Source organism: Protobothrops mucrosquamatus, unplaced genomic scaffold, assembly GCF_001527695.2.
Source record: "Protobothrops mucrosquamatus isolate PMUCROS unplaced genomic scaffold, P.Mucros_1.0 scaffold_181, whole genome shotgun sequence".
Lineage (NCBI taxonomy): Eukaryota > Metazoa > Chordata > Lepidosauria > Squamata > Viperidae > Protobothrops > Protobothrops mucrosquamatus.
The window spans coordinates 330,391-358,066 of record NW_015386257.1 but is presented as its reverse complement, the minus strand read 5'-3'; the positions used below and the strand labels follow the sequence as shown (position 1 = coordinate 358,066).

The window sequence follows — 27,676 nt, the reverse complement described above, 5'->3', positions numbered from 1 at the left end:
GAAACTGTATAAAATGTATTTCAGGACTCTGCTTCAATCTTTACTTCGGTCCATGATGAACTAAATAAGCAGCAGTGGATTATGCAAAATATAGAGTTATCCAATATGAAGAATTTATGCAACTTACAGAATCCAGTTTTTACTAATACAGTAAAAAAAAATAGTTCTCCAATTACATAAAGCAGAATTATTTCAGGGTTTTAGTCTTAAAGGTGTAGCAAGCAGCCCTAAATTTAAGCATATATCCAACTGTGATCTTGCTAGATGACTCTGCACACGGCACACAAGATCTGTAAAATGGGAATACTGAAAGGTTATTTTACAGGGCATGGATATAACAAAAAAGTAACCAATACTGAAAAATTCTGGAATTCTGGGCAATGCCTCAGAAGTTAGCAATGTTCTCAAGTGCGGGTCACTGCTGTTGTGGTTGTATGTGATATCAGTGCTAAAGAACAGCAAAAAAAAATCATCACAAATTTAAGTTTACCAAACTATATGAAATTCACAAAATTTCAGGAGAGAATGCCCAATAGTTTGCATGAGTAGAAGGCTCATGTGGCTGCGTTTATATATTTTGAATTAATTTTTGAATGTTATTTGGGGAGTTGTAGATACCATCTGCAAAACACTTGGTTTATGCAATTCCTTACATAAAACTGATAATTCTCCCTATTGGTCTTCCAAACTGATATTTTTTCGGTGGGATTACAACGTTTATTCCTTTTCTTCTTTCTTTCTTGCAATGACTAGAAAGAAACCTAAAAAGTCTAAGCCAAACCCAATTCTTTCTGGCCACATCCAAGTAGTTTCGTTGGTAGCAGAACAGAAATGATCTTCTCAAGATTTTTTTTTAAAACTTCCCAGACCAGCTTGCAGAGACCTGGGACTTCATCCTAGCCACTTATGCAAGAAGAATCAGGTCCAACCTTACTCAGCTTTCTTTTAAAATCCAAGCTGCTATGTGCTACCGCCCACTGTGATACTATTTGGAATAGTCATAACTATATTCTATCAAACTCTGACAGCAAATTGTGGAAAGTTGCTATATGTCTTCAGATTCTAATGCTGCTTTTGTTGCTAAACAACATGATTTTGTTCAAGCACTGAAGTAGGGAAATCTCATCCCTTTCAAGAGATCTGCCTCAAAGCAGCATCTGATTCTTGATAGAAATTGAGAAGGAACAAATGGTAGATTGTGTTCCTTCACTTCCAGTCGCTTGGTGTTATCTTCAACCCCCACGCAACCACATATGGAAGAATACAATATGAGGATTAAGCCACCATCCTTTTATGTATTTCATCTAGAACAGGGAGATTTATTGTATATGACCAACCTGTATCAGGACTGTAAATGCCCTTAAAATATCTCTTTATATATATATATATATATATAAACCCTCTCCTCACAGTCATGCTGGGCAATCCCAGAGACTGTGTTATTGCTCAGCAAAAGGGCAAGCAAACATAAGGCAACAGAGGTGGGGATTTGTAGCTGCCACCCTCAACCAAGAGGCACCTATAGTCATGGAGAAGACAAACTCCACTTTTGGCTGCAGCTCCAGTCCAAGATGGGAGGTTAAACTCATGGACTCAGGCAATCTTCTGTGACCCCTTGAGCTGCCAGTTCAGCCAGCACATTGTCAAGGTAGTTAGGGTCTGGGTAGCCATGGCCTGAGACATTAGAGGTCATCTCTGTCTTGTGGTGGATCTCATTCCACACCACAGTGTTGTTCTCGCCAGTTGTGCTAGATGTTCCTACAGTGAAGATCAAACGCCTTCTCCACGCCACCTTTAGAAGTTCCAGCACCTAGAGAGAAAAGAAAGAGGCTGACATGAAGCTTCTCACATTCCACAGAAGAAGACTCCAACCTTTTATCTACCCACTTCACTTTGTTGAGATCTAAATTCTACTTCCATTCCATGTGTAAAGTTGGAAGACGTCTCTGAGATCACCATATTGTGCACTCTCTAGGACTTCTCCAACTTCTGCTTCTGAAACTCTCCACCTGCTCAATAACTGCCACTATTGTTGAACTGTTCTTATTAAGCAGTTCAATCAGAAGAATTGGATTTAAGCTGAATTTTCAATGGTGAAAAATTCATGACTTGTGGACTTCCGTTTCCCCTTCATGACTGGTGGACTTCAACACCCAGAATCCCTGAGCCAGCATGGCTCAGCTTGGAAACCTCTCCCTTTCCCCTCAGCATGGCTGGCTCAGGAATTCTGGGAGTTGAAGTCCACGAGTCATAAAAGAGCCAAGGTTGCCTAGCCCTGATCTAGGTGAAATGCTAAATATATCTGGCAAGGCCATATATGATTTGCAATATGCCAAATAAATAAATAGACATTTTTTCTGAGATGGTGGCAGAAGCTTCGCTCCCTTTCCGCAACTGGTGTGTGTGTTTTGTCTATCTTTCTGTGTGTGTGTCATCTAATATCCCCGGAAAAGAAAGAATAATTTTGCAAGAAGCCAAGGGGAATAGCTGAAGGAGATCAATTCCTCAAGAATTCTGGGAAGCCCTTTATCACGTGAAGTATTAATACCACTTTACAAGGCCTTGGTAAGGCCACACTTGGAATACTTTTGGTCACCACGATGTAAAAAAGATGTTGAGACTCTAGAAAGAGTACAGAGAAGAGCAACAAAGATGATTAGTGGCTGCCACAAAGAAGAGGGAGTCAAGCTATTCTCCAAGGCACCTGAAGGCAGAACGAGAAGCAACGGATGGAAACTGATCAAGGAGAGAAGCAACTTAGAACTAAGGAGAAACTTCCTGACAGTTAGAGCAATTAACCAATGGAACAACCTGCCTCCAGAAGCTGTGAATGCTCCAACACTGGAAGTTTTTAAGAAGAAACTGGACAGCCATTTGTCCGAAATGGTATAGGGTTTCCTGCCTGAGCAGGGGGTTGGACTAGATGACCTCCAAGGTCCCTTCCAACTTTATCATCATCATCATTATTATTAATACTAAACAACCATTAATAGTCTTCATTTAATTAAGCTACTGATTGTGCAGAAAAAAAGGAGAATTAACTTCACGTTCTTTATTCTACTGCAACAGGTTAACGATACAGATCTTAGCATCACTGTACCTTTTGTCCCTTCTCGTTATCAGGTAGGTAACAATATCGTGGGAATCCTCTTGCAGTGTATGGCAGCCCTGGGCTGGGATGCTCTGGACCCTGAAAAGATAAAGGCAGAGAACATTTATATATGAAGATCCACTCATTTGTACACACTGGCTTGGAGCACAAAATAGACTTAATTTAGTTGTTGAATTAATCAATGTTCTAGATTCACATAATTTGCTGAACCACACTCTAATAAAAAGCAGCATCTGTAGAACACATTAAGGTATCAAAAGCAAGCCAAGGTTCAAACTAAACTAGCTCAGCACATTGTACAATAAATGATCAATTATTACCGGTTAAGTTTAGAGTGCAAACTCAGCCATTGGGTACCAACTGTGCTGGTTAATGCCTCTTCACCCTTTTTAGGACCATTGCAAACACCCCAAATATTGGAGAAGTGTTTCAAACTGACATACATAAACTGCTCAGAGTATAATAAAATTCTTTAAACGTAGCGATGTGCATTTTTTTTGTGAGAAACGAAAGAGCAACTCTAGATTTATCTGGAAAAGACTTTTTTGAGAAACAAAACCCCCATTAGGATTCCCAAGTTGCATTTAGCTTCACGGGGGAGCATGTGAAAGAACATTTTTCACTAGTGTTCTGCCCTTTAATGGGAATGCTGTGGACCATAGCATTATGTATACCAGGGATATAATACATAAGATGTGCATCCTATGTGATTTCTAGGATTATTTTTTCAGGAAGAAATTATCACTGCACCTTGGAAGGAAGATTTGCTAAGAAAGGAATCCATCTGTTCATTCTTTCTCATTCCCACCTAGCCAAGTAGCTTCCACTTTGAAATGCAATGGCTCTCCAAGGCCTACAGCAGGGGTAGGCAACCTCGGCTCTTTTATGACTCATGGACCTCAACTCCCAGAATTCCTGAGTCAGCATGTCCATGAGTCATAAAAGAGCCGAGGTTGCCTACCCCTGGCCTACAGCATCATCTCGACCTTTCTAACTTTGCTTTACCATCAGGCCCCTCCCCTCAGGATAGGTTTAGTACATACAACATACTCACCTGAACGCCTCTGTTGATATAGTATGCAATCTGTATTGACCCACAGTTCTCGTGCCCTGAAAGAGACTCTGAGCGTTTGTAAATATCCATCTTGCCACTGGGTTGTGTGCCTGTCTTCTCACCATAGATGGCCTTACACGAGGGACACTGTAAGCTGCCATCCTGATAGAATATTATAACAATGTTATAATGAGTATAAAATAAGGGCTGTGAAAAATACAGATTTCTGGAAATCTCTCCCCCTTTTTAAGTTCGGGATTGCATAAAGCTTCCCACTAACTGGACGTCCGCAAAATGTTGGATGCCCTTGGCAACCTATGGCTGTTTCTAATAAGCCACCTTCTTACTTCTTAATCTGTAGAGCAAAAGAACTTTTGTCTTGATGAGCCCATTTCATAGACAAGGGGTAGCAAACACCCCATGTGAGCACCCTTGCATCTATTCTTATATAAAATATCTTCTCCCACGAAACCTGAAGGAGCATCCATTCCCATTCCAGCTTGCCCATCTATTCAGGGCCCCTACTATAGTTCCTCCTATTTTAAAAGAGTGGCTTAAATGACACACACTTTTCTGGTAGATGGATACTGCTCACAGAATGCCTTTCCTCAGTTATCAGGTGTACCTGATACTATCTTTAGCTTTTCATTTTGCCCACTATGGTAATCTGTTGGAACTCTGTGACAGTCTTTTAATGAAGTGGCTTTATTGCACTTTTTTTAATGATAAATCCATTATTTAAATTTCTTTTTCACTGCCATGGAATCTACCAGTTGTAGATTCTGAGTCTGCTGAAATGCTTTAGCCCCAAAGCCACAACATGAAGTATTACAAAAAATGGAGAATTGTCTGCCTTTCTCTAATGCCTGCAGGAGCTCTGGCAGAAGATGTTAGTCCTGGTTGCTTAATGGCCACCAAAATTAAACTTCTATTCATCACATGAGTGTTTCTGGATTCCACTGCTCAATAACCCTACAGGAAGATAGCCAACACTGCTAAGTTTATCATTAAGTGAGGTTGGCTACTGTGGCATCCACACCTGGTGTTCCAAAGCAAGACAAGCAACAGCCAATCCCCTCCTCACTTGCTGTACCTTGTTGCCACTGGTGTACATGGCCAGCACACAAAGTACGTGAAAGGTATGGGCACATTTGGTCAGTCTCCCCACACTTCCAGGTTGGATCATCTTGCTCTCACTGATATCACCGTATCCTGAAGGAGCACCCAATTTTTCCATACAGATGATGCAGTCCTACAAAATAAACAGTTCTTTCATATTTTTGCTTCAGGGGATTGAAAACAACATCATAACAACCAACCATCCCCTTCCAGATAAGGATCTTGTGAGACAATCAGATGTCATTTTGCTCTAGGAGAGAAGAAACATTTAAACTCTTCCCCATAGACTATTTTCCTCCTTCAAATTTTCTCCGGCTGCTTCTTCTCTCCTAGGATTTTAGAACATAGAATAGGGTTGGGAGGGACTTTTGAAGTCTTCTAATCCAACATGAACATGCATAAGCAAAAGTATCTCAAATTCTAAGGGAAGGATGCTTCCCTGCTCTTTCTATGTGGACAAATAACATTGTTGGAAACATTTTGCTGAAAGAAGTGTAGTTTTCTTGCAAAAGCAGGAATTGGCAGGCCCAATTGTCACTTAAGGAGTGACATATTGGAGGACTGTTTAAAAACAAACAAACAAAAAATTCCTGGCTCAGGAATTCTGGGAGTTGAAGTCCACGAGTCATAAAAGAGCCAAGGTTGCCTACCCTTGCCCTAGGTCCAACTCTACTCCTGATGTCATAGGCATATCCAAGTGGTCTTGCATCCAAAAACCAATGAGGCCTTTTTTCCCTTGTACCTCACACCTTCTTTTCCCCCTCTTCTTTTCCTTCCCTTAATCTCCCATTTCTATTTATCTTTGTATTTTATATATTAAATAAAATTTAATAAAAAGAAAAAAAAACAACACAAAAAACAAAACCAAAGAGGCTCAATTACGACGATCTCTTTGAGATCAACCAAGAGTATTTTAGTATGGCCATCTCCTGTGATAGGTGAGGCTTCCCAGGTGTCCCACAACAGATCAAATTTACAGATGAACCTTTTGCAGCAACACCATCTTCCCAAATGCAGTTATGCGTAACTGGCTAGGGAGTGAGAATTAACCTTTATGTAATGTGTTCAAAGGCAGCATCACGCATTGATTAAAGACAGGTCACAATTCAGCATGAAGAAAATCCAACAGGAATCACCATATATTATCTGGGTTACACAAAGTACTAAATGTGATTTGTTGTAATCATTTGCCAAGCAAGCCAGTCACTAGACTCAGCCCAAATGAAACAAAGCACATTTATAGCTTAGCATAATGTATGACACCTGCTAGCATTGGGAAATACCCTTTGCCCCAAACTGAAAAGGATCCCCATCAGCTGAAACAGAAAATGGTATCAGACTCATAGAGAATTCAGTACAAAGCATCCTGAATTTTAGGAGTGTATGTAAGTTGTCAAAGCTGCCTTCTGTTTCAAAAGAGTAAGCTTCCAGGTTAAGCCACAGAAAGCTAATGTAGAATGTTCTAGTGAAAACTGAATTTGATTAACACTTAATTCAAAGTCTGAACTATTAATATGATTAATTTCTCTTTTTCTGTCGTATTACAATGTGGCTGGAACATTTCAAAGATGTTGTAGAGGGTTACAAGGAGGTGGTGGCGCAATGGTTAGAATGCAGTATTCCATGCCTAGTCTGTCCATTGCCAGGAGTTCGATCTTGACCAGCTCAAGGTTGACTCAACCGTCAGTCCTTCTGAGGACAGTAAAATGAGGACCCAGATTGTTGGAGGCAATGTGCTAACTCTGTAAACCGCTTAGAGTGCTGTTTATAAGGCTGCTATAGATTGTACACACTGGCATATATGGTCCCAGAAGATCCAATCTCATCAATGAGAACTAGCAAAGCCCAATGATAAGATAGAATCATGGTGATTGCCCCATACACAAATGAAGGGGAACACAAGCTTGAACAATATAACACCACCATTGTTGTCAACCAGTAGGGTCAGTGTTGCATTGGTTGAGGATGATGAGAATTACAATCGACACCTGGGAAGGTGTTAAATTGCCAAAGGTTGGCTTTAAGGAAGGTTTCTATGACCCACTCAGCAATGCTCTTTGAGGGAAATGGGTGGTTTAGAAATGTGAAATGTAGATAAATAAACTGCTCATGTGCATCTCTTCCACATACCTCATCAACTGGAGGTGTCTTCAGCTCTTCCAAATACTTCTTCACAACCTCTACCGGCCTGGTCTTGCTGTCTGGAGAAAAACAGAGAGAAAGATCCCAGAGGGGAATATCATTCTGCACTAAGGCACTAGGAGGGAAAAGAGGTGAAGGGGAGCAGCAGGAGGCATAGGCAAGTTAAGATGGCAGGCAAAGAAGAAGGAAGAGATTTTCCCAGAAAATTAATCCAGCACAGTCATTCTTGAATGGCTAATTTGAAAGCAGCCAGTATTTTAATGGTACACAAGTAAGGAATATGGCCATTCCTACTGCTGCAGAGGCAAAGGCATAAAATGGGCAGGAAAAAGAATTAGAAGATCAACTATGGCTGAGGATGTCATTTTATTTTAAGCTGGGGGATTCTGGGAATTGAAGTCCATATCTGTTAAAAGTTGCTGAGGTGGAGAAACATCGTTCTAGTGTATTATATAGTTTGGAAATAAAATGGAGTTAAACTTTGAAGCTGGTTTTGCCTTTGGAGACTTCAAAATTTACCTCCCATTTTATTTCCATGATGGCTGGGGAATTCTGGAAGTTAAAGTCCATATCTAATATACAACATTTAGGGTGAAGAGGCTTTGCAAATGTCCTTGCCATGACTTTTCTTTCCTTAATGAAAATCTACAGTCAGAAAAAGAGCACTTTTGTACATGTATGTCCTATTCATTTCAGAAAATGGTTGAAGTTATTTGTGCAGCTACCCTGAGTCTACAAGTCAAAAGGCAAGGAAGGGACGTAGTAGGTAATTTTCTCAACAACAGAGTGATCTGAGAAGTCAAGATCCCTCCTTCCAAACACACAAGGGTTATCTGGGTTTGAGGAACTGATCAGGGAGAGCAATTATGCATATGTGTGTTTGAAATCTACTGAAGAACAGCATAGTCATGAAACCATCACTAATTTGGGGATGCAAAGTTTTGAGGTGAAAAACATAAAAGATCTTAAAATAAACTTTAGAAAGTGACTAACAGACCCCAGGATGAAACAGAAAACTTTTGGTCCACCTATGTACATCTTATGGTCTGCCATTCTGCACACAATTGTGTCATTGAATGCTGGAAGCCAACCTTATGCTGTCACTGGATGGAAGTGATCAACTGGTTTTATTCATTTAAATTTATTGGCTGACTAATTCCTGGGATCATACAAAAACTAAAAAAACCCATACACAGCGAAAAACATTAATGGTCAATTATGCAAGCTAAGTGCTTGTCCTGTAGGTTTATGCAATTTAAAAGAATTCAAGAATTATAACAGCATAATGATCTCCAAAACATAAAAGTAGCTAAAATAAAACCCTGTAAGATAACTCTTAAAAAATATAAATAGGTTTGTACTCAGTTTTCTCTAAACTCACATACAAAGGTGGGACATGTTCTGTAAAAGATATGACCATGTTAGTGGATGATCCCACCATCCAGTTTAATGCTAACAAGTTGAAATATGTTTTAGATGCCTTTAAAAAAATACTGGAAACTTTCCAGCAGTTGTTAGAACAGATCTCAACAAAGTAATTTCACAAGGCAGTTCTGAGCATTGTGAAAATGAATGCTGTTTTTCTTTCTGTGGTTGTCTGATATTAAATAGTTTAAAACAAATGCTTATCTCTGGCCTTACAGACAGGTAAGAAATTAGGCTTTCTAGATTAACTAAACTAATCGTGCATAGTTTTCTTGGGGGGGGGAAAGGAAGAGTGCTGGGGGGGGGAGGAAGAGTGCAACTGCACCACTTCTTGGAGTGCTCCATAGATCAGGCCATGAATGCTAAAACCAATAACAACAGTATGTGATAGCAGCAGACCCAGGGAAGTTCAACCATAAGTAGGCTAGAGGGATTCTTTCAAGTGCAAAATGGATCCCAAGCTGTGATTCAGGGACCACTGGTAGTAGCCTGCTTAAGTTTCAAAGGAAGACTCCAATGTAGGCATATGAAAAAAAAAACTATTAAAGGGATGAAAATTCAAGAGATTGCAGAACTGTTACATTCCTACTTGAAATCTTGTGAAAGTTTGGACATTTACATATAAACAATAATTCTGCTCAGTTTTGAGGTCTTCTGGATGTCACGTGGGGCGACTGCATGTACATGTTTCAAGCTGCCTGGAGGCAGACCCTGTCCCCTGGCTGATGTGAAGGTTTTCAGATTTGTGAATTACAACATAGTGGTTTGCATATAAGAAAAAAAAATAAGGATCTGCTGTTAAGTATAAACACAGATTAATGGGGATAGAAAAAAACACAATGTACTGTAGTTTTCCACAAACATATTCTTATCCCCCACCAGCTTATTTTCAAAGACCAGAAAATGCCAATATAATTATGACAAAATAGTAGGCTACTGGCCTTGTGCCTATGTGGAAAAATGTTTTAACTGGACACTTTTGTTTAAGGAAAGAAGAGGAGAAAGCTAAGGGAACTTGAGACAGAAAGGCCGCTTTGAGAAGGAAGGGCTGGGAAGGGAAGTTAGTGGCCCTTGTGTCAAAGTAAATTATTATGTAAACAAGCAGAGTTCTATCTCTCTAAATTGGATATCTCATATAACCCATTCAAACCAAATTATTAAAGTTTTAAACTTTTTAGGAACTGGTGATTTGAATAAATAAGGCCCAGAAGATAATACCCCTAAAACCCATCCCCCATTTGTCATGCCACCAACCACGGAAAAGAGCTAAGTGATAAGATTAATGTCAGTATAAGAACTTTAAATTGATTATTTTGGAGAGGTGGCAGCATGGCTTTAAAGTAGAGGTCCCAAATTACACTTCTGACCAATAAATCCAGTTCTGCCATAGTGCCAGTAATATGTTCAGAAATCAGAGACTCACAGGGCCTGTTAGTATCTTTTTTCCCCCAATGCAGTTTGTTACAGCTGCTTGTATTAACCATTAATATATGGATGGCTATTTAGTTTTAATCTCTCCAAGCAACTCTTCTAACTCTTTCAGTGCTCCTCCTCCCTTTCTCATAAGAGCTAACCCAAAGCATCTGACATACTCACAAGCAGCCATCTTGTTAGCTTCTTCCACTGTTTCCTTGCAAGTGGTATTTTGAGGCATTAATATCCCTATTTTAGGGTCAGCATCAAGTATTCAGAGCTGATAGCCCTTGACAATCCTGATTTCCATGAATTTATTCAATCCCCTAAAGCAGTGTTTCTCAACCTTGACAATTTTAAGGCATGTGGACTTCAACTCCCAGAATTCCACAGCCAGCATTGCTGGCTGTGGAATTCTGGGAGTTGAAGTCCACATGCCTTAAAATTGTCAAGGTTGAGAAACACTGCCCTAAAGCCACCCAAGTGAGTGGCCATCACTGGATGTTGTGTATAAGGAATCCACAGGTTAATTCATGTAGCTAATTAAGAAAGTATATAAATCATATGAAGATGATTCTACAAAGACTGGTGCAAAATTACTTTTTAAGATTTTAATTAAGAAAAATTAAAATTGTTAAGTTCAAAAAATTACAAACCCTAAAAACATTTTAATACCGGATATAACCAGTATCGATCAAATCTTCAGTTGTCATGTTTCTTCATCAATGCCTTTGACGAACAAACGTTGGATGTACAGTTTACCCTTCCTTTTCCCCATTTTTTAAATCTTTGCCCATTGTTTTTACAATTCTGCTTTAATTGCTTCAAGCTGCAACTGTATGGAAGAGATATACAAATTAATGACATAATTTAATAAAATGCAATGTGAATGTCCATTAGTAGTCTATCTATACAGGTAGTCCTCGGTTGATGACAGGAACTGGAACTGACATTGCTAAGCGAAACAATCACGTGACAGTGCTGCTTATCAATGGCAATTCCAGTACTCGCAGCTGGAATTGTTAAGCAAGGACAGGGGTAGGCAACCTTGGCTCTTTTATGACTTGTGGACTTCAACTCCCAGAATTCCTGAGCCAGCCATGCTGAGGAGAAATGGAGAGGTTTCCAAGCTGAGCCATGCTGGCTCAGGAATTCTGGGAGTTGAAGTCCACGAGTCATAAAAGAGCCAAGGTTGCCTACCCCTGAGCAAGGATGTCCTGTGGTTGCCATTTGCAACCTCCTGCTGGCTTTCTCATTGATTTGGCTTGTTGGAAACTGGCAAGGAAGGTTGCAAATGGTGAACACAGCACCATGGGGATGTTGTAAGAGTCAGAACTCCACAGACTAGTTGTAAGTACCACTCGTTCAGTGCCGTAACAAGTTTGAACGGTTGCTGAACGAGTGGTTGTTAAGCAAGGACCACCTGTAGAGTCACTACTCTGCCACATCTTCTCCTTACCACATTTCTCCATTGAGTAGGAAAAACCCTTGCCACAGCTTGGCTTCTCTACTTGGGTACCTGTGTGGTCTTCTGAACTGCTAAAATGATCGTGCTGACGCTGGAAAATAAGAGCTACAAAGCAGCAGCGTATAAAGCAGAATTGTGTCAAAACTCTCGGGCAACAGGAAAGCTTGGCCTTCGTAGAAAAGAGTAACCAAAGGCATTTTCATCGAACTGTTTCTGGGAGAAGTCAGAAAATAAGAAAGAGGAAAATGCAGGGCAGGGCAGAAAAGAGAAAGAGGAGGCAAAGGTGGCAACAGAAGCAGCAGCAACAACTGAAGAAGACTCCCGCGGAGTCCAAGCAAGTGAGAGCTACCTTTGGTGCCCACGCTCCTCCTTCCCTTAACTGAGCAGAGTTTTTTAGAGGCTCTATGGGCTCGGGCAGGCTGAGGCGCTTGGGCGAGGTGCACAGGAAATCCAGGGACTGACATCAGAAAGGCCATCATGCCTACAAGGGACATGAGACAGTCATGCACAGGGCAGGTAAGAGAAAAGGGGTGGAAAGAAAATTTGCATCATACCATTTGTAAGATTAAAAAGAAACCCGTCACTCTTGATTCGAGAACCTGATTCAATGCTCATTTCAAAAACAAGTGGCAAAGCAAACCCCAAAGGAAAGCAAGCAACACGTTACAGGGGGGGAGGTGGTAGGGTGGTTTTGAGGGAAGGGAATGCAGACACAATGAAAAGCTCTTTTCTTCTCTTTCTTTCTTTCTTTCTTTTTCTTTCTTTCTTAAATTTGGAAAAGACAAGGATGGGGTGAAGCCACACAAGCAACTGCCTGCTTCAGAAAAAGCATTTCATCTCTTTTCTTTTTGCTTGAGGAAAACAGAAAAACCTCCTATGTTCAATTTAGGATTAAAGCTGTTTATAAATACAGACTTTAGAAACTGCCGCCAAATTTGCTTGACTTCAGTAGTGCTGCATTGACAGCACATAAGACCAAAACTTCTTGCCCTTAAGGTTAGTATATATCATTATACAATAATTATAGTAGGAAGCTTAGTATGCAATATGGAAGAACAAAAACTGTGGACCCACAAATGTATATAATAGCCATTTCCATTTCCCCCTCCCTATGGCATATGCTACTTTCAAACTTTCTGTGACTTCTAAAGCCTGCTAAAAATTGCTAGTGCATTTCCCTGTCATTTTGAGCCTAGGAATAGATGAGAAACTGCTGTGTAAGCCAAAGTGACATAACATAGTTCTAACAAAATCACATCTAAACTCCTCCAGAAAAGCAGCAACTGACCCCCTAAATCCTGTTCACTGCAACCTTTTCCCTGCCAAAAATTCTCTGCAGGTCTCCCTATCACCAAAACGTTGCCTATTCCTGTGATAAACTATGTGTTTAAACATCGTTGATTGAATTACAACAAACCACAAGCAGACTTTTGGCATATTACATGCTATGTGCAACCAATTCATCACAGAATATCCTTTAACCACAAACAAGCCAGAAATGCAATAGCAAAGAAACACATAAGAGAGGTTGCAAAACCAAACAAACACCAACCTCCTTTTATGTTTCAGAGATGCAGCTTCATGTACACTTCTGGTGCCTAATGCTGCCTCACTGCAAATTCATTCATTCAGTTAGTCCAGGGGTAGGCAACCAGTCTATCTGTTTATAACATGCATGCATGCATGCTATTGGATGTTACAGTATAGTGAAAAATACACAGATATTTAAGACAGTTCTAAGTTGCTGACATTAAGGCTATATGTGGCTATATGGAAGTGCAGAAAAATCATAGAAATCAGCTATGCTTCCCAGGAATTTCACTTTTCTTTCAGAATTTCTGTTCTCTTTATGGATGTGAAGATACTTAGGAAAGCATCTGGGCAATGTCTACAAGCACTGCAGAAATCTTGAGTGAGAGTTAAGTAAGGTTTCCAAGAACCTGGGCCAATACTACAATGACCTCAACTGCTCTGTAAACCGGCCTATACATCAAAAATTACAATTGAAGAGAGTGAATGGGTAACTGAGAAAATATGCTTTATGGCAGAATTCAAAAACTGTGCTTTGTTGTAAAAGCAATACCGACTGCTGGTGGAGCTGGAGATGAGTAAAATAAGAGGAAACAATGGTAAAAAGGGGGTAAATAAGTAGACTAGACATAGCATCACTATTTGAGAACGCAGCGGTCTTTATAGTTTTGTGCTCAGAGGTCAACCTTTGTTTTTATAATATTCCTTCATGCAAAAGTAGTACAGCATGCGGAAAGAAATTGAGAAAACTGGGCTAAAATAATTTGTGGTTATATTATAAAAATATTCTAATTCCTTCTTATTCTAAAAACCTATGAGTGTGAAAAGCAATTACTACACAAGTTAATAACAGAACACTCCTATACTTCCAAGTCTCCCTTAGGTCTCTCTTAAATAAAGTATTTTTTGGCCCAAATCTCATGACAGGAAGAGGAGCACAAGAGCTACTGTATAGTAGAGCCAGAGATAAAAAGAAAAAAAGTTTGTCAATCCTTGCCATATAGGATTTGGTCAGATGAAGGCTCCTGCAGACAGAATACTAGGCCTGTGGTGGCGAACCTATGGCACGGGTGCCACAAGTGGCACTCAGAGCCCTCTCTGTGGGCACACGCGCCGTCGCCCCAGTCCTAGGCTTTTCGCTTTAGGCCTCCGCCACCTTGTGCAAAAAAAAAAAAGTTAAATAAATCAATTTCAACTTCTCACATCTCTCGCAAAGTTGGAATTGATTGATTGAACTTTTTAGCCCCACCCAGTCTTCCGTTACCACCAAAGCCACATCCACCCAATGGACCATGCCTACACAATCAGCCACATCCACCCAGCACCCGACGATACATAAATGGGTTTTGAGTTGCAGTTTGGGCACTCGGTCTCTAAAAGGTTCGCCATCACCGTACTAGGGACATGGTGAGCACATGATCCTGTTTCAAGTCTCCCTGATGTGTAACTGACTGAAGCCCTTCCTCCCCTCCCTTGTGAGAAACAAGATATGAGTGAGCTTCTCTGTAATATCTTAGCTGCAAAAAGCTCATTCATATGTAAAACCTGCCTGATTGCTGAGAAAAGCAGCGCATACTTTGCATTTCTGCAGGACATAATCTGTCATATATGCTACCACAAAGAAAAATCAGCCGGGAGACAAGCACTGCTGTTTAAGGGCAAGCTTTCTTAAATGCTGCAGTCTTTATTTTAAAGTTTGTAGCTCCCAAAGTTTGTAGCTCCTGTGTACTATTAATTGTAATTTGTATACAGCATTTCATTATACCAGTACTTTCTATCTGGCCTAGTGAGAAGGAAACCCACCCCTGTGCTTTCCCATAGGCACTAGTTATTTTATTCAGGCACCATTTTCGTTTCTCCCACTAAGAATTGCCCTCAACCCTAAAGATCATAAACATGCTCTTTAAAATATGAATGCCAAGATTCCTAAGATATTGGTTTCATTATGACATACTAAATTTCCAAAGAAGCCCTAATCATAGATCATCTCTAGCATTTTAAAACAATTGCTAGAGCTAATCAGCTTCTAAATCAGTCCTCATAGGGGGAATTCAATTGCATAAATTGCCATCAGATTGACTGGAATTGGGCATATTCATATGCTAAGTGGAGAGAGCCTAAGAACAGGCAGAAACCCTGATTTTAGCTATTTTTACAGGGAGTTTTTCCCTGCTGTAAAAGATCCCCAGGTGGCCTCCTTAGACTTATCTCCCATTTTTGAAATTCAAAACACTAAATCTAAAAACAATCCCTATAATATTGCTTTATTAATTATCAAATGTTTGGACAGCCATTTGTCTGGGTCTGAAGATTCTTGACCTGATTCTTGATCAGAGGCTTGGATAAAAAGATTTCCAAGATATCTTATAGACCTACAATTCTATAAAATAGGGAGTTACTTTCCAAACATTTATAGAAGGTTATACCACTCAGAGCAGTAAAAACAAAGCTTCTCTACATTAGAAAACCATTTTATCAAAGCAGGAGAAAAGGGGGATCATTAGCAATAAAAGCAAAAAGACAAAAAATATGTAGCTATACAATTCCTGTCTTTAATGTTTATGGTTATTTCAAGTTACGGTAGTAAAGATTGTAGCTGTTTAAGGCAGACTCTAGCTACAGTGAAAAGTACATTAAACAAACCATAATCACTATGAGATTTATAGAAATTATGGCATATAGCTTCTCCCTTGATCATCTGATGAGGACATAAAAATGAAATATATGCAGCAGCTCAAAACAGGAAAAACAAGGCACAGGAATGTGACACCAAGGATCAGGAACACCCTTTTTTCACAAGTGCCGCCTTCTTTGTCCATGTGATTCTTGCTATATAATAAAAAAAGTCTCTTTATGAGGATTTTTTTACATATCCGACTCTGGATTTTCTAATATTAGAAAATGCTTTGGCTGCAGAAAATCCCAGATTAATTAAAAACCCCAGAACAGGAATGCAAATCCTGAGCAAATAAATCAAGAGTTATGTGTCCTTTTGCCTCACACTTTTCTACTATGTCAAATGTCAGCTTGTAGTAGAGTGTTTTATGCAAATACTATGTTTAGTCCCCAGATTTTCAAGATAAAGGACTGGAAAAGATCCTTCCTAAGACAAAACTGTGGTGAGAAAGACTAATTTACTGTTTTAGAATAAGCAACTGGATGTGTAATTTATATATTTGCAGGAACCAGTTATTTATTAAATTGCTACATTGCCCACATCACCAAAGAGATTCTGGGCAGTTTACAACATTATAGTAAAATAATATAAATACATAAATAAAAGCATACATTAAAAGCAGAATTAAAAACAGGTTAACATAAGTAAAAATGAATCAAACTAAAGTTCAAAAGGGTAGATCAACAAAATAGTCGCTGACTAGATACCATAATTCAGTTGTAGAGCAGAACTCTGCAATATCAGCTCCTAGATAACTCCCAGAAGAGATAGTTCTAGATGAGGACTAGTAAGAGCAGATTAAAAAATATGCAAGATGATGGTCTAATTGTAAGCTGGCAAATCCAAAGGTCAGAGGATGGGGTTGTTTAGTAAATGCAGCTGCTGGAAATGCAGAAACCCTTAAGAAACAGATTCACCTGAGATGAAGACATTTTGAAGACTTCACCCTAGATTAATCATTGCTTAAAAATTATAGTCAGCATCCTTATTCCAGAAGGTGTGCTAGACCAAATGGTAAATTATAAAAAAGTCAGACTTTGAACTGGGGCTACTAGTTTCCCAAAGTAAAACACGGTAGGATTGTGTGGAATGAGAAAAAAAGATGGTGGCCATTACCTGCCAGAGCTTCATTCACTTTGCTGGGCCTGGGTATGGTCACTGGTAACTTTGGTACACTGAGGAGACAAAAGAAAATAAAATGAGAATTTTATGGACAGTGGTAAAAAAAAAAATCAAGTTCTTTACTGGGGCAACACACATTTTGTCCCAAAGCTGGCTGAATTCTGAAACAGACAAAATTTAGATAACAGAATAACAGATCGTAACAGAATAAGAGAGTTGGAAGGGATCCTGGAGGTTCTCAGTCCAACCTTCCACCTAAACAAAAGACCCTACCATTCCAGAGAAATAAATAAATAAATAAATAAATAAATAAATAATCATCAAACATCCACATCTGCCTATCCCAGGTCCCTGGTAAGGACTCGATAAGTAGACAAAATGCCAAATCCAGTCTGAACATCTGGCTGACTGTGCGATGATGATCAACAACAACAACAATAATAATGTTGGAAGGGACCTTGGAGGTCTTCTAGTCCAACCCCCTGCAGTGGTAGTCCAGTCTCTTCTTAAAAGCCTCTGGTGATAGAGCACTCACAACTTCTAAATTATCCTGCATGAGAAACTGGAGGTTTTACAGGGGTGGTTTCACAAACAGGATATGGAGGATTAGGCCCCACTGATTGCTACCAGTGGCCTCCAAATCCTCCTCCCACAATCCTGCTGAGTCCTCCCTGCAACTCCTGGAGAAAAGGACCCAGTAGCTCCCCACCAGTTACTTTACTCCTGAGAAAACCTCTCTGCCACCGATTTCCCTCTGACCCTCCCATAGTCTTGACTATGCTGAAGAGGCTAGATCCCTTTGGCAAAATGAGAACCTCTGATAAGACTTTTAAACCTTTATTATGAAAAGCAAGGCCAGAGATCTGGAGAAAGGAAAGGAAAAAGGGAGAAAGAGAAGAACTATCTCTCACCAGCACGCACAATCAGAACAGTTTCCAGTCCATAAAATCTCAGCTCTTATACTGACTCCGACTTCCTATCCAAATTCATTCATTCATTCATTCATTCATTGCTGTTGCTGCTGTTAATCCTTACCGGCCTTCAGCCATCTTCTCGGAAACTTGGGGGAAAGCGCCGAGAGAGAAAAAGAAAGAGAAACCAAAAGCACAGGGGGAGGGGGAAATGGCGGCAGCCCTCCTTCCTATATTAGCCCACTTGGGAGGGGAAACCCTCTCTTGATTGGCTAATCAGTATTCGACTTTCCCGGTTTTGTCTGTCTCCACCCATTATTTGGATGGACAAGTCAACTGCCTTTTTTTTTTAACCATTTCAGTGTCTGCATGAATCTCCTGAAAGGAAATAAAACCTAGCGAGCTATTTTTTCAACTGAGATTTTCAGCCGACCACCTACTTGAGGAACAGAATCTGCTTTTAAAAAGCATAAAACAGCCAAGAGATTCAACTCTGCAAGGACTTGTCCAAGGAATTGCCAGGAGTCAACACTGACTTCAAAGCTGCACATAAACCACACAACAGCTTGCAGAAATCCCCTGGTTTCTTAGCAAACATGGATCTCTAAAAGAATAGTGCTAACTTTCAAGGCAGTTTATTTTCCCCTCAATACATTTCAAACTCAAGAACTTTTTAAGGAGGTTTTTCTATACATTCCAGCAATATCTGCTTTTTTTACAAGAGCTGTATCCAGTCCTTGCTAAATTCTGGGAGAAGAGCCAAGCAAGTGAGGGAGGATGACACAATCGCTAAAACTCCTAATCACAACCATCCACTATCTGTAAAATGGAGAACTCCTTCAAGGTCAAAACAGAATAAACACAGGAAAGAAATACCTTAGTTTTAATTAAAGGAAAGATACAGGTTTTCAGATGACTTTTTGGAAGATGTTGCCACTTCTGTCCCTAGGGCCTAGACGCAGGGGTAGGCAACCTTGGCTCTTTTATGACTCGTGGACTTCAACTCCCAGAATTCCTGAGCCAGCCATGCTGAGGAGAAATGGAGAGGTTTCCATGCTGAGCCATGCTGGCTCAGGAATTCTGGGAGTTGAAGTTCACGAGTCATAAAAGAGCCAAGGTTGCCTACCCCTGGGCTAGAGGAACAATTGATTTTAAGCAAGCTTGAAATGATTAAATCAGGGGTGTCCCACCTGGCAACTTTTTTAAGACTGCATGGTTGGCTGGGAAATTCTGAGAGTTGAAGTCCAGAAGTCTTAAAAGTTGCCAAGGTTGGACACCCCTCAGTTAAATCTATGCTGCAACTGAATCTCTTGACCCCCTTCCCTTAAGGGAATGATTCACTTACAACTTGCCATTCATTATTGCAAATCAACTCCACCCACAGGAGCTAGGAATTGGGGCATCTTTTTGTTACCTGCCCTCAATCTGATCCTATTTGTCCTCAAGCCCAGCAATCAGAAAATGAGAAGCATAGCCTGTGTTTAGGCAGCAAACAGCATCTCCCCTTACTGACATATTTTGTAATTAGATGGTTCAAGACAAAGCACTTGTCAAAAGTGAATCAACAGTTACTGATAGCGGCAATAAACTCAGACTATGCTTCTCATTTTCTAATTGCTGGGCTTGAGGACTTAACAACTACAATTGAGCGCCAAATTTCTGTTGTTAAGTGAGACAGTTGTTAAGTGAGTTTTGCTCCATTTTATAAATTTTCTTGCCATAGTTGTTAAGTGAATCACTGAAGTTGAGAAGTTAATAACTCAGTTGTTAAGTGAATCTGACTTCCTCATTGACTTTCCTTGAAACATGACTTTGAGACACAGCAACAGTCATAAGTATGAACCGTTGCCAAGCATCTGAATTTTGATCACATGATCCTGGCGATACCACAAATCTCGTAACTGTGAAAAACGGTCATAAATCAGTTTTTTCAGTGCCTTGTAACTCTGAATGGTCACTAAGTGAACTGCTGTAAGTCGAGAACTACCTGTATAGACCTTAAAGCAGCATTTGAGACACTAAACACAGAAATATTATGGAGGAAAGTGACTATGGAATCCAGACTGCTCACACGGATCAAACCCCTTTACACAACTACTTGCTTGAGGGGACCTTGCGGTTAATGGAGCCATGACAAGTAGGATCAATACTCACAAAAGTGTTAAAAACAGGCTGCATATAATAAAGAATTACCAGGACTGATGAAAGATCCTAAAGTGTACATGTCTAAGGCTTTCAACACACATTGCAACATTTTGCTAAATGCTGACAACATGATTTTACTATCATATTTATTTGTTGGACTACGTGAGTTGTTAAGAAGATTTGGCTCTTACTATCACAATAATTCTCAGATTATTAATAAATCAAAGTAAAAAATCATGTTTTTTTAAAAAATGACATCACAGCCATAGATGTTTAATAGATGTGAGCCAATAGAGCAGGCATGTCAAACTCGCGACATATTGGACTTTTTTCCCATTGCCGGCAATGGGGTGGGTGTGGTTTCAGTGTGACGCATCTGGCAGTTTGACATGCCTGCAATAGAGCAAGTTAACACCTTTCCCTATTTAGCAGTAGCCTTTTCTGAGATTGGATTTTGGCTCCATCATCATCAAAGCAGCTTACTCAGAGCAAGAGCGCATGCAAATTCACTGTTAAAATTGATAAATCATTGCTATCCAGGTTCCTTAGCTTCAATTATTAAGATATACCTAATCAAGGTTGCCCTTATGCTCTTATATGGAGCTGAAGTTTGAGGCTTAAAACACAAATCATTATTAGAACAAACCAATGTTTGAGAAGTCTCTTGGGTATGGACAAAAGGACTTTAGATACTGCAGTTAGAGCTGAATTGGGAATTTATACAATTTGTTCTTTCTCTAAAATCAGAGCCTTCAATTATTGGTGCAAAATCAATGCTATGGAAACTGACAGACTCACAAAATTGAGTCTGATAGAACAGATAAAATCTCAATTAGAGACTTCTTGGATTGATAAATTTTATCAACAGCTGTGATTTCCCTGTTTCCTATCCAAGTGAAAAGATTTCTGTCCAAAGAATTGTGGACACAGAAGTTCATAGAGATATAGTTACTCCCAGTAAGGCCAACACATTGAGATGGATGAGCCGCTATAAAGGCATCTTCCACATTGCCAATTATTTAAACATAAAAATATCCAAGCCTCTTAGGGGAGTCTTTGCTTGAATGAGATTTGAGCAGTTGGAAGATTTAACCAAGTCGCTTAAGATGAATGTACTTGTATTTGTGGAGCCCCAGAGACAGAGGACATAGTCAATTGGACATTCAATTATTTGAATGTCAATTGTATAAGAAAGAGAGAGATCAACATATCGAACAGCACATTAGATTAACAATCTCCTGGAATCATTATATTAAAATGCCTTAAAATATGCCTTATTTTAATCATTATATCATATGCCTTAAAATTATATCATATGCCTTAAAATTACAAACAATAAAGCCCTTTACTTGAACAAAATAGTGCAACTGAGAACGGTATATGTGCATCTGATTGGGTTAAATTGTAGTGGTGACGCAGAATTATTATTTGTATTTTCTTTTATTATATTTTGGAAAATAAGATCTTCTTATTGTTTTGTATTTTATATTTGGTATTCTAATATGGCCTGATAAACAATAAAGTATTACTACTATTAAAACAGTACAGATAGTCCTCGACTTACAACATTTTGTTTGAACATGCCGTTCAAAGTTACAACGGCACAGAAAAAAGTAACTTATCACTGTTTTTCACACTTACAACTATTGCAGCATCCTCCCCCATGATCACGTGATCAAAATTCAGATGCTTGGCAACTGATTTATGATAGTTGCATGTCCCCGGGTCACGTGATCACTTTTTGCAACCTTCTGACAAGCAAAATCAACGGGGAATTCACTTAAAACCACTTTACTTAACAACTGCAATGATTTACTTAGCAACTGTGGCAAGAAAGGTTGTAAAGTGGCACAAAACTCACTTAACAACTGTCTCACTTAGCAACAGAAAACTTGGGCTTAATTGTGGACCTAAGTTGAAGACTACCTGTATTTCCTTTCATTATAAAGTACATTCTGTAACAGTAGTCCAGCAAACATACTTTTCATAGCTCCACAAAGGTTTTATCGTCCTTATTCACACAAGTGCAACTAGGAGCAAAGGTTCAAAGTTTTGTAAGTACTATTATTAGAGAGACAGACATTAAGAGGGTATTTATAACACTTCCACTGCTGCATACAATTCTTAGTACTGTATAGGTACAACCCTAATCACTTTTTGAATATACGGTATCTATATATACACCAACTGGCTAAATTTGAATTCTAAAAGAAGTCAGGCAGGAAATCCATCATGCACAGTACCTATTTTTATATGATGGCTCTGAATTACAGTTGCAATCCATTTTTATCATTTTGGAAAGGCTTGACCAATTTGGTCGTTTTTATGCATCCCTTGGTATTTTTTCCACCTGAGCGTCAGCACTTCATCTAGTGTGCATGGGTACTGTCTCTTCTTTTGAGAATTACTTTGTGTTTGAGAAACATAAACACAAAGTGTTTGTTTCGTCTTCTTAAAAGTCTTCTTTTTAATATCTTGCCATAAGCTACACAAAATCAAATCTCCTAGGATAAGCACTATGACTTACTCTGAATCAATCTCATTTATTTCACTTTCCACACATATATCCCTTGTACTTTCAGGTTACACAAAAGGGAGCTGTTTTGGCCAGCTGAAAAGACATGAGAAATGTTCTAATTTGAAAAAAATAGATAGAAGAAAAGGCAGGCAAGCAAACTAGCAGAGCCCAAGTATTGGGAGCTACTGTTGCTTTCCTTCTCAGATTTCTACTAATTGTGTACGTTAGATTTGCCCAGACAGAAGTAATTACATGCTTCCGATGGGATGCTGTTATGTGGAGATAGAAACAGAAGCTGTCTAATGCTGTCTCCTGGTGTTGAAATAGCCCTTTCCTCGGCTTAAGCTTATATCTTGTTCTGAAATGTCAGCATTGCTTTCAAAAACAGCTCTCTGTTTAGAACCTGCAAGTGAAGGTCACATATAAAAAAACTCAAAAGTTAATAAATTCTGAATCCCAATGCACAGTGGATGACCAGCTCTCAGATCCAATGCATAACTACAAGTTAAATCTCTGGAGAACAAAATATTCATATCTGTATCAAAGGTGCTTTTTCAAAAGGCAACTGGACTTTCTTTGTTTTTCCTTGAAGATGTTTTGCTTCTCATCCAAGAAGCTTCTTCAGTTCTGACTGAATGGTGGAGAATGGAAGGATTTAGAATCAATTCTCTACTATTCAGTATTCACTAGTCAATCTCAATTTCCCTCCCACCCAAACAAAAATTGCTGAAGAAAAAAGGTATTATTGAGCTTTTTGAATGCCACCAAATGGTTATCTGTTTCAACACTATCTCTAAATCTGGATGGCCAGATATTGCTCAGACATTCAAAATTATGTAAGTAATTTAAGTCCTTAGAATATATAAAACAGGGCTTCACATGGCAATTAAGTGACATGAATTTATTTATTCCATTTCAAAATATCACCTGAGTTGATCATTAATACCAAAGACTCTGGACAACAAATTCCATAAATTAATTACACCTTCGGTCAGGTAAATATTATTTAATTTGGTCAAGTCCAGTATTAATTTACACTCACAGCATCAACAATCACTACTGCACCAACAATGACAATAACATTTAGCCTGTAATAAAAGCCTCCAACTCTCTATAATGCACTTGTAAACATTATAGATCTCATGAAATAATGAATCCGAAACATTGGGACACTCACTCACTTCAGTGGCGGTTTCCTGGGCCTGGAAACCAAAGGAAATTTGCAATTTTGCTTCTCCCATCAGGATGTAGAGCCACTGGGAAATTGCATTTTCTGGAATGATATTGGAAAAAGAGGCAAAGCAGTTTTTTCCAATCCACCAGCAAAAAACCCCAGCAGTTTCAGACCATTGGCTTTTTCTACTAGCCAAAGACTCAAGAGCAACCAAGTGCTATTTAAAGAAAGGACACTGGAACAATGATAAAACAGCCACAGCTGAGCATAAGGGATCTGATTCCTGATGGCACGATGACTCTTCAATTTTATTATTGATATGAGCCTTTCTGGGAGTCAATAACTGTCTGAGAAGCAAGATAAAAATACTGCAAGTAAGTCTATAAATAATCCTATTCATGGATAGGACAGCAACATCCAGCAAAAATGGAAATCCCTTAGGAAAGCATACCTGGTTCCTTTGGATGCTGTGGGAGCTGAGCTGGACCCACCAATGACTGCAGATTGCGATGCTGACCCTGCGCTCTGCACGTTCAGTCTTGGCATTGATCTTGCTCCAGAGAGGGCTGGTTTATTGTAAGGCACAAAGCCCACCAGAGAAGCACCGAGTCCTGAGTTTCTATTGGCCCCCTGTATACCAGTAAGGAATTTGGGAGTCGTTCCTGCTGAATGTCCAGGAAGATTCACCATTGAGTGCCGAAACCGTGAGGTTATGGGGCCAGTTCCACTATTCAACAAGCACTGTTGGCATGAACATGTGGGCCCAATGTGAACAGGCCCCGTGGCTGTGGCTACTGGGTATGGAGAGTCCACACACCGACGGATTCTTCGCTGGTACCCAGTGGTTTTATTCATCTGGGTCAGTGATACGAAATCAATTCCATAATTGTAACCAAAGGGCCCAAGATCCACCTGAGGGCTATTGAGTGAGAAAGCTTGCTCCAAATATACACAAACGTTCATCTCATATGGAAACCAGCTTCCTTCATTGTTCTGCCACTCCCAAACTACTCCCTGTCCAGGTGCCGAATCAAGCTGGAAGACATGTCTGCGCACGGCTCGCATGGTCCCTAGAGGGAAAAAAACCACAACAAACCAGGAAGTAAAATTAGATGTCAAAAGTAAAAGCAGTAAGAGAAGGGTTTTGCATAGCCCAGGAAACTGAGTATTAACTGTTATGATACTTCTCATTCACATTAGATTAAGAGAATAAAATGAGAATGCCGGGATACATTATTTGATCATTCATTTTTGCAGTAGTCCCTCCAGCAGATCAGACATAGAAAAATCTTTTGAATCACTTGCTATCTGATTATTTTTTCAGAAGAAATACCAGAAGTTCTATCAAGGAGCATTTGCATTCATGGCAACCCAACTTAGTATGATCCCTTCTTTGTAAGTCAGGTTCAAAAGTTAAAGACCAGTTTGAAATTGGCCAACTTCCATTGTATTTGAATTGATAAGGCAATATGAAAAGCAAGGGGTTTTACCTTGTTTTGTATAAAAAGCTAACTGCTTATCTATCTGTTATTTAAAAACATACAATATAATATAACAATGCTCATTTTACTTTCCCCTCCTTCCTTTTCCCTTTGTATCATGTTATTTATAGCTGGAGACTAAGGACAGGAACTGTCTTTTAACTGTGCTGCACATATTCATTTTTAAGCATTAAATACTGTCATAAATTAAGCCTGTTTGTTGAAAGGTTTAAGGTATCAGTATAGAACCTGGGAGTCCATGAGTTCTAATCCCAATGTAAGCAAGAAGCCAGCTTGGACCAGTCAGTCTCTCCTAGCCCTAGAAAGCAAGCAGTGGCAAGCCACATCTGAAATTTTGCCAAGAAAACTGCAGGGACTTGCCCAGGCAATTGCCAGAAGTCAAGACTGATTGAAACGCAGCAAAACCTGTCACAAATAATTACATTCTTCAGCATAAAGAACATAGCCACTTTTCTTATACAGGTAGTCCTCAACTTACAACCACAACTGAAGCCCCAAATTTCCATTGCTAAACAAGACAATTGTTAAGTGAGTTTTGCCCCATTTTACGACCGTTCTTGCCACAACTGTTAAGTGAATCACTGCAGTTGTTAAGTTAGTAACATGGTTGTTAAGTGAACCTGGTTTCCCCGTTGACTTTGCTTTGTCAGAAGGTTGCAAAAGCTGATCACATGTCCCCGGAACACTGCAACCGTCATAAATTCATGCCAGTTGCCAAGAATTTTGATCACGTGATCACTGGGACGCTGCAACAGTCGTAAGTGCAAAAAACGGCCATAAGTCAGTTTTTTCAGCGCTATTGTTAACTTCAACCGAAGTAAGTCGAGGACTACCTGTATAAGCTACTCTGTGGGGGATGGGAATGACATCATCTGATGCAATGAACAGACAGGGGGACACCGAGAGACGCTACCAGCATCCCCCACTTCCCTCATTGAGCTATGCTCTTCATTGCTCTCAACTGAGACTCTAAATAGAAGCTCCATTTCTAGATAAACTGCTGCTTCCTTCTGTCTCAGGAAAGGTGGTTTCCTGTCATTTTTCTCTCACTTCCTATGAAGAGGCCAGAAAGCCTGGTAAGCAGAATCCAGAGTTGTCTTTTTCACAGGGCGTATTTCAGATGATTTGCAGATGGTTGTTTTATTTTTATAAAATCCATCTGACGTGCTGTAGAGATTAATGGGCTGCATTAAAAAAAAAACCCCACAGAACTCATTCTATTTTGTGGGAGGAGGAAGGGAAGGAGTCTGCAAAAATAGAATGCCCACATTTTAAAAGAAATGCAGAATCTTTTTATCATTGGTTTACTTTGATATCAGTGTTTGATATCCTGAGGATAGCTGTTGGCCATCAGCTATTTTAAAACACTATACTCAGAAGATAGCTACCTGAGAACAAGAATAGGTTCACACATCACACAGCAGCCAAGATTTAACAAGCCATAATTTCCTCAGTGCGTATATTAACCTAAGTCAAAAGCAAACAAGCCACATTATGGCTTAGTCTGCTGTGTAAACGAACAAACACAAAGTCTGCCCCTATCATAAAGTCAGAATTGTTTTGTGGGAGATGCTATTCTCCTGTATTCAATAATAAAACCTGAGGCCCAGAAAATATTGGCAACCTAGTAAATGAGATTTAATCCAGGTTTACAGCTCTTTCTCAGCACTTCAGACTGTGCTTTTAGAAGAGAATGCTCTGCAGCTGTGATTCTCAACCAGGCAACTTTAACTGTATGGACTCCCAGAATCCCTCTGTCACCATTGAGAAACAATGCTCTACATCAGGGGTAGGCAACCTTAGCTCTTTTATGACTCGTGGACTTCAACTCCCAGAATTCCTGAGCCAGCCATGCTGGCTCAGGAATTCTGGGAGTTGAAGTCCACGAGTCATAAAAGAGCCAAGGTTGCCTACCCCTGCTCTACACCATGGTGGGTATGTCCACTATTAAACTATATCCATCAGCAGATAATGCAGCTGCTTCTTACCAGTATCTTGTCGGAACTGGGTGAGACTCGCTATGTCGATTATGTAGGGAGCCAGAGTTGAATCAGCCTGTCCCAAGGATATGCTGCCATTGACAGGCCAAGTTCCCAGTGACCGCCGGCCTTTCACCATGAGAACCTGGAAAGATTGCTCAATGTAGCTGCACACGCTGCTTCGGTATGGCCTCCACCTGCCAAACTCATCCTGCCACTCCCACACAGCCACTCCTGGATCTGAGAGTGACGGTGGAGGCCCAGCAGATGTACTTGGCAAAGTTGCCATTTTTAAATGGGTTTTCCCCACTTAAAAAAAAGTGGACAGGAACTTGGAAGTGGTGTTAAATCGGAATCCAATCCGTCATCTTCAGTAACAATACCT

General features: G+C 39.7%; 1 protein-coding gene across 1 annotated transcript; it reads right to left on the bottom strand.

Annotated features, from left to right (window-relative positions):
- DTX2 (deltex E3 ubiquitin ligase 2) lies at positions 1–27,676 on the bottom strand. The gene is made up of 8 exons (XM_029285695.1): positions 27,301–27,676; positions 24,262–24,880; positions 17,057–17,115; positions 7,416–7,486; positions 5,260–5,418; positions 4,167–4,328; positions 3,101–3,190; positions 1–1,810 (listed from the first exon to the last, which is right to left on the bottom strand). The coding sequence occupies exons 1-8, from the start codon at positions 27,578–27,580 to the stop codon at positions 1,586–1,588; spliced, it is 1,665 nt and encodes a 554-aa protein (XP_029141528.1). The 5' UTR covers positions 27,581–27,676; the 3' UTR covers positions 1–1,585.

Coding starts and splice junctions, on each gene's coding strand:
- DTX2 (XM_029285695.1), bottom strand. CDS start 27,580: ATGGCAACTTTGCCAAGTACATCTGCTGGGCCTCCACCGTCACTCTCA. Junction 5,419..7,415: donor AGACACCTCCAGTTGATGAG/GTATGTGGAAGA, acceptor TTTATTTTGTAG/GACTGCATCATCTGTATGGA. Junction 4,329..5,259: donor TGTACACCAGTGGCAACAAG/GTACAGCAAGTG, acceptor ATATTCTATCAG/GATGGCAGCTTACAGTGTCC.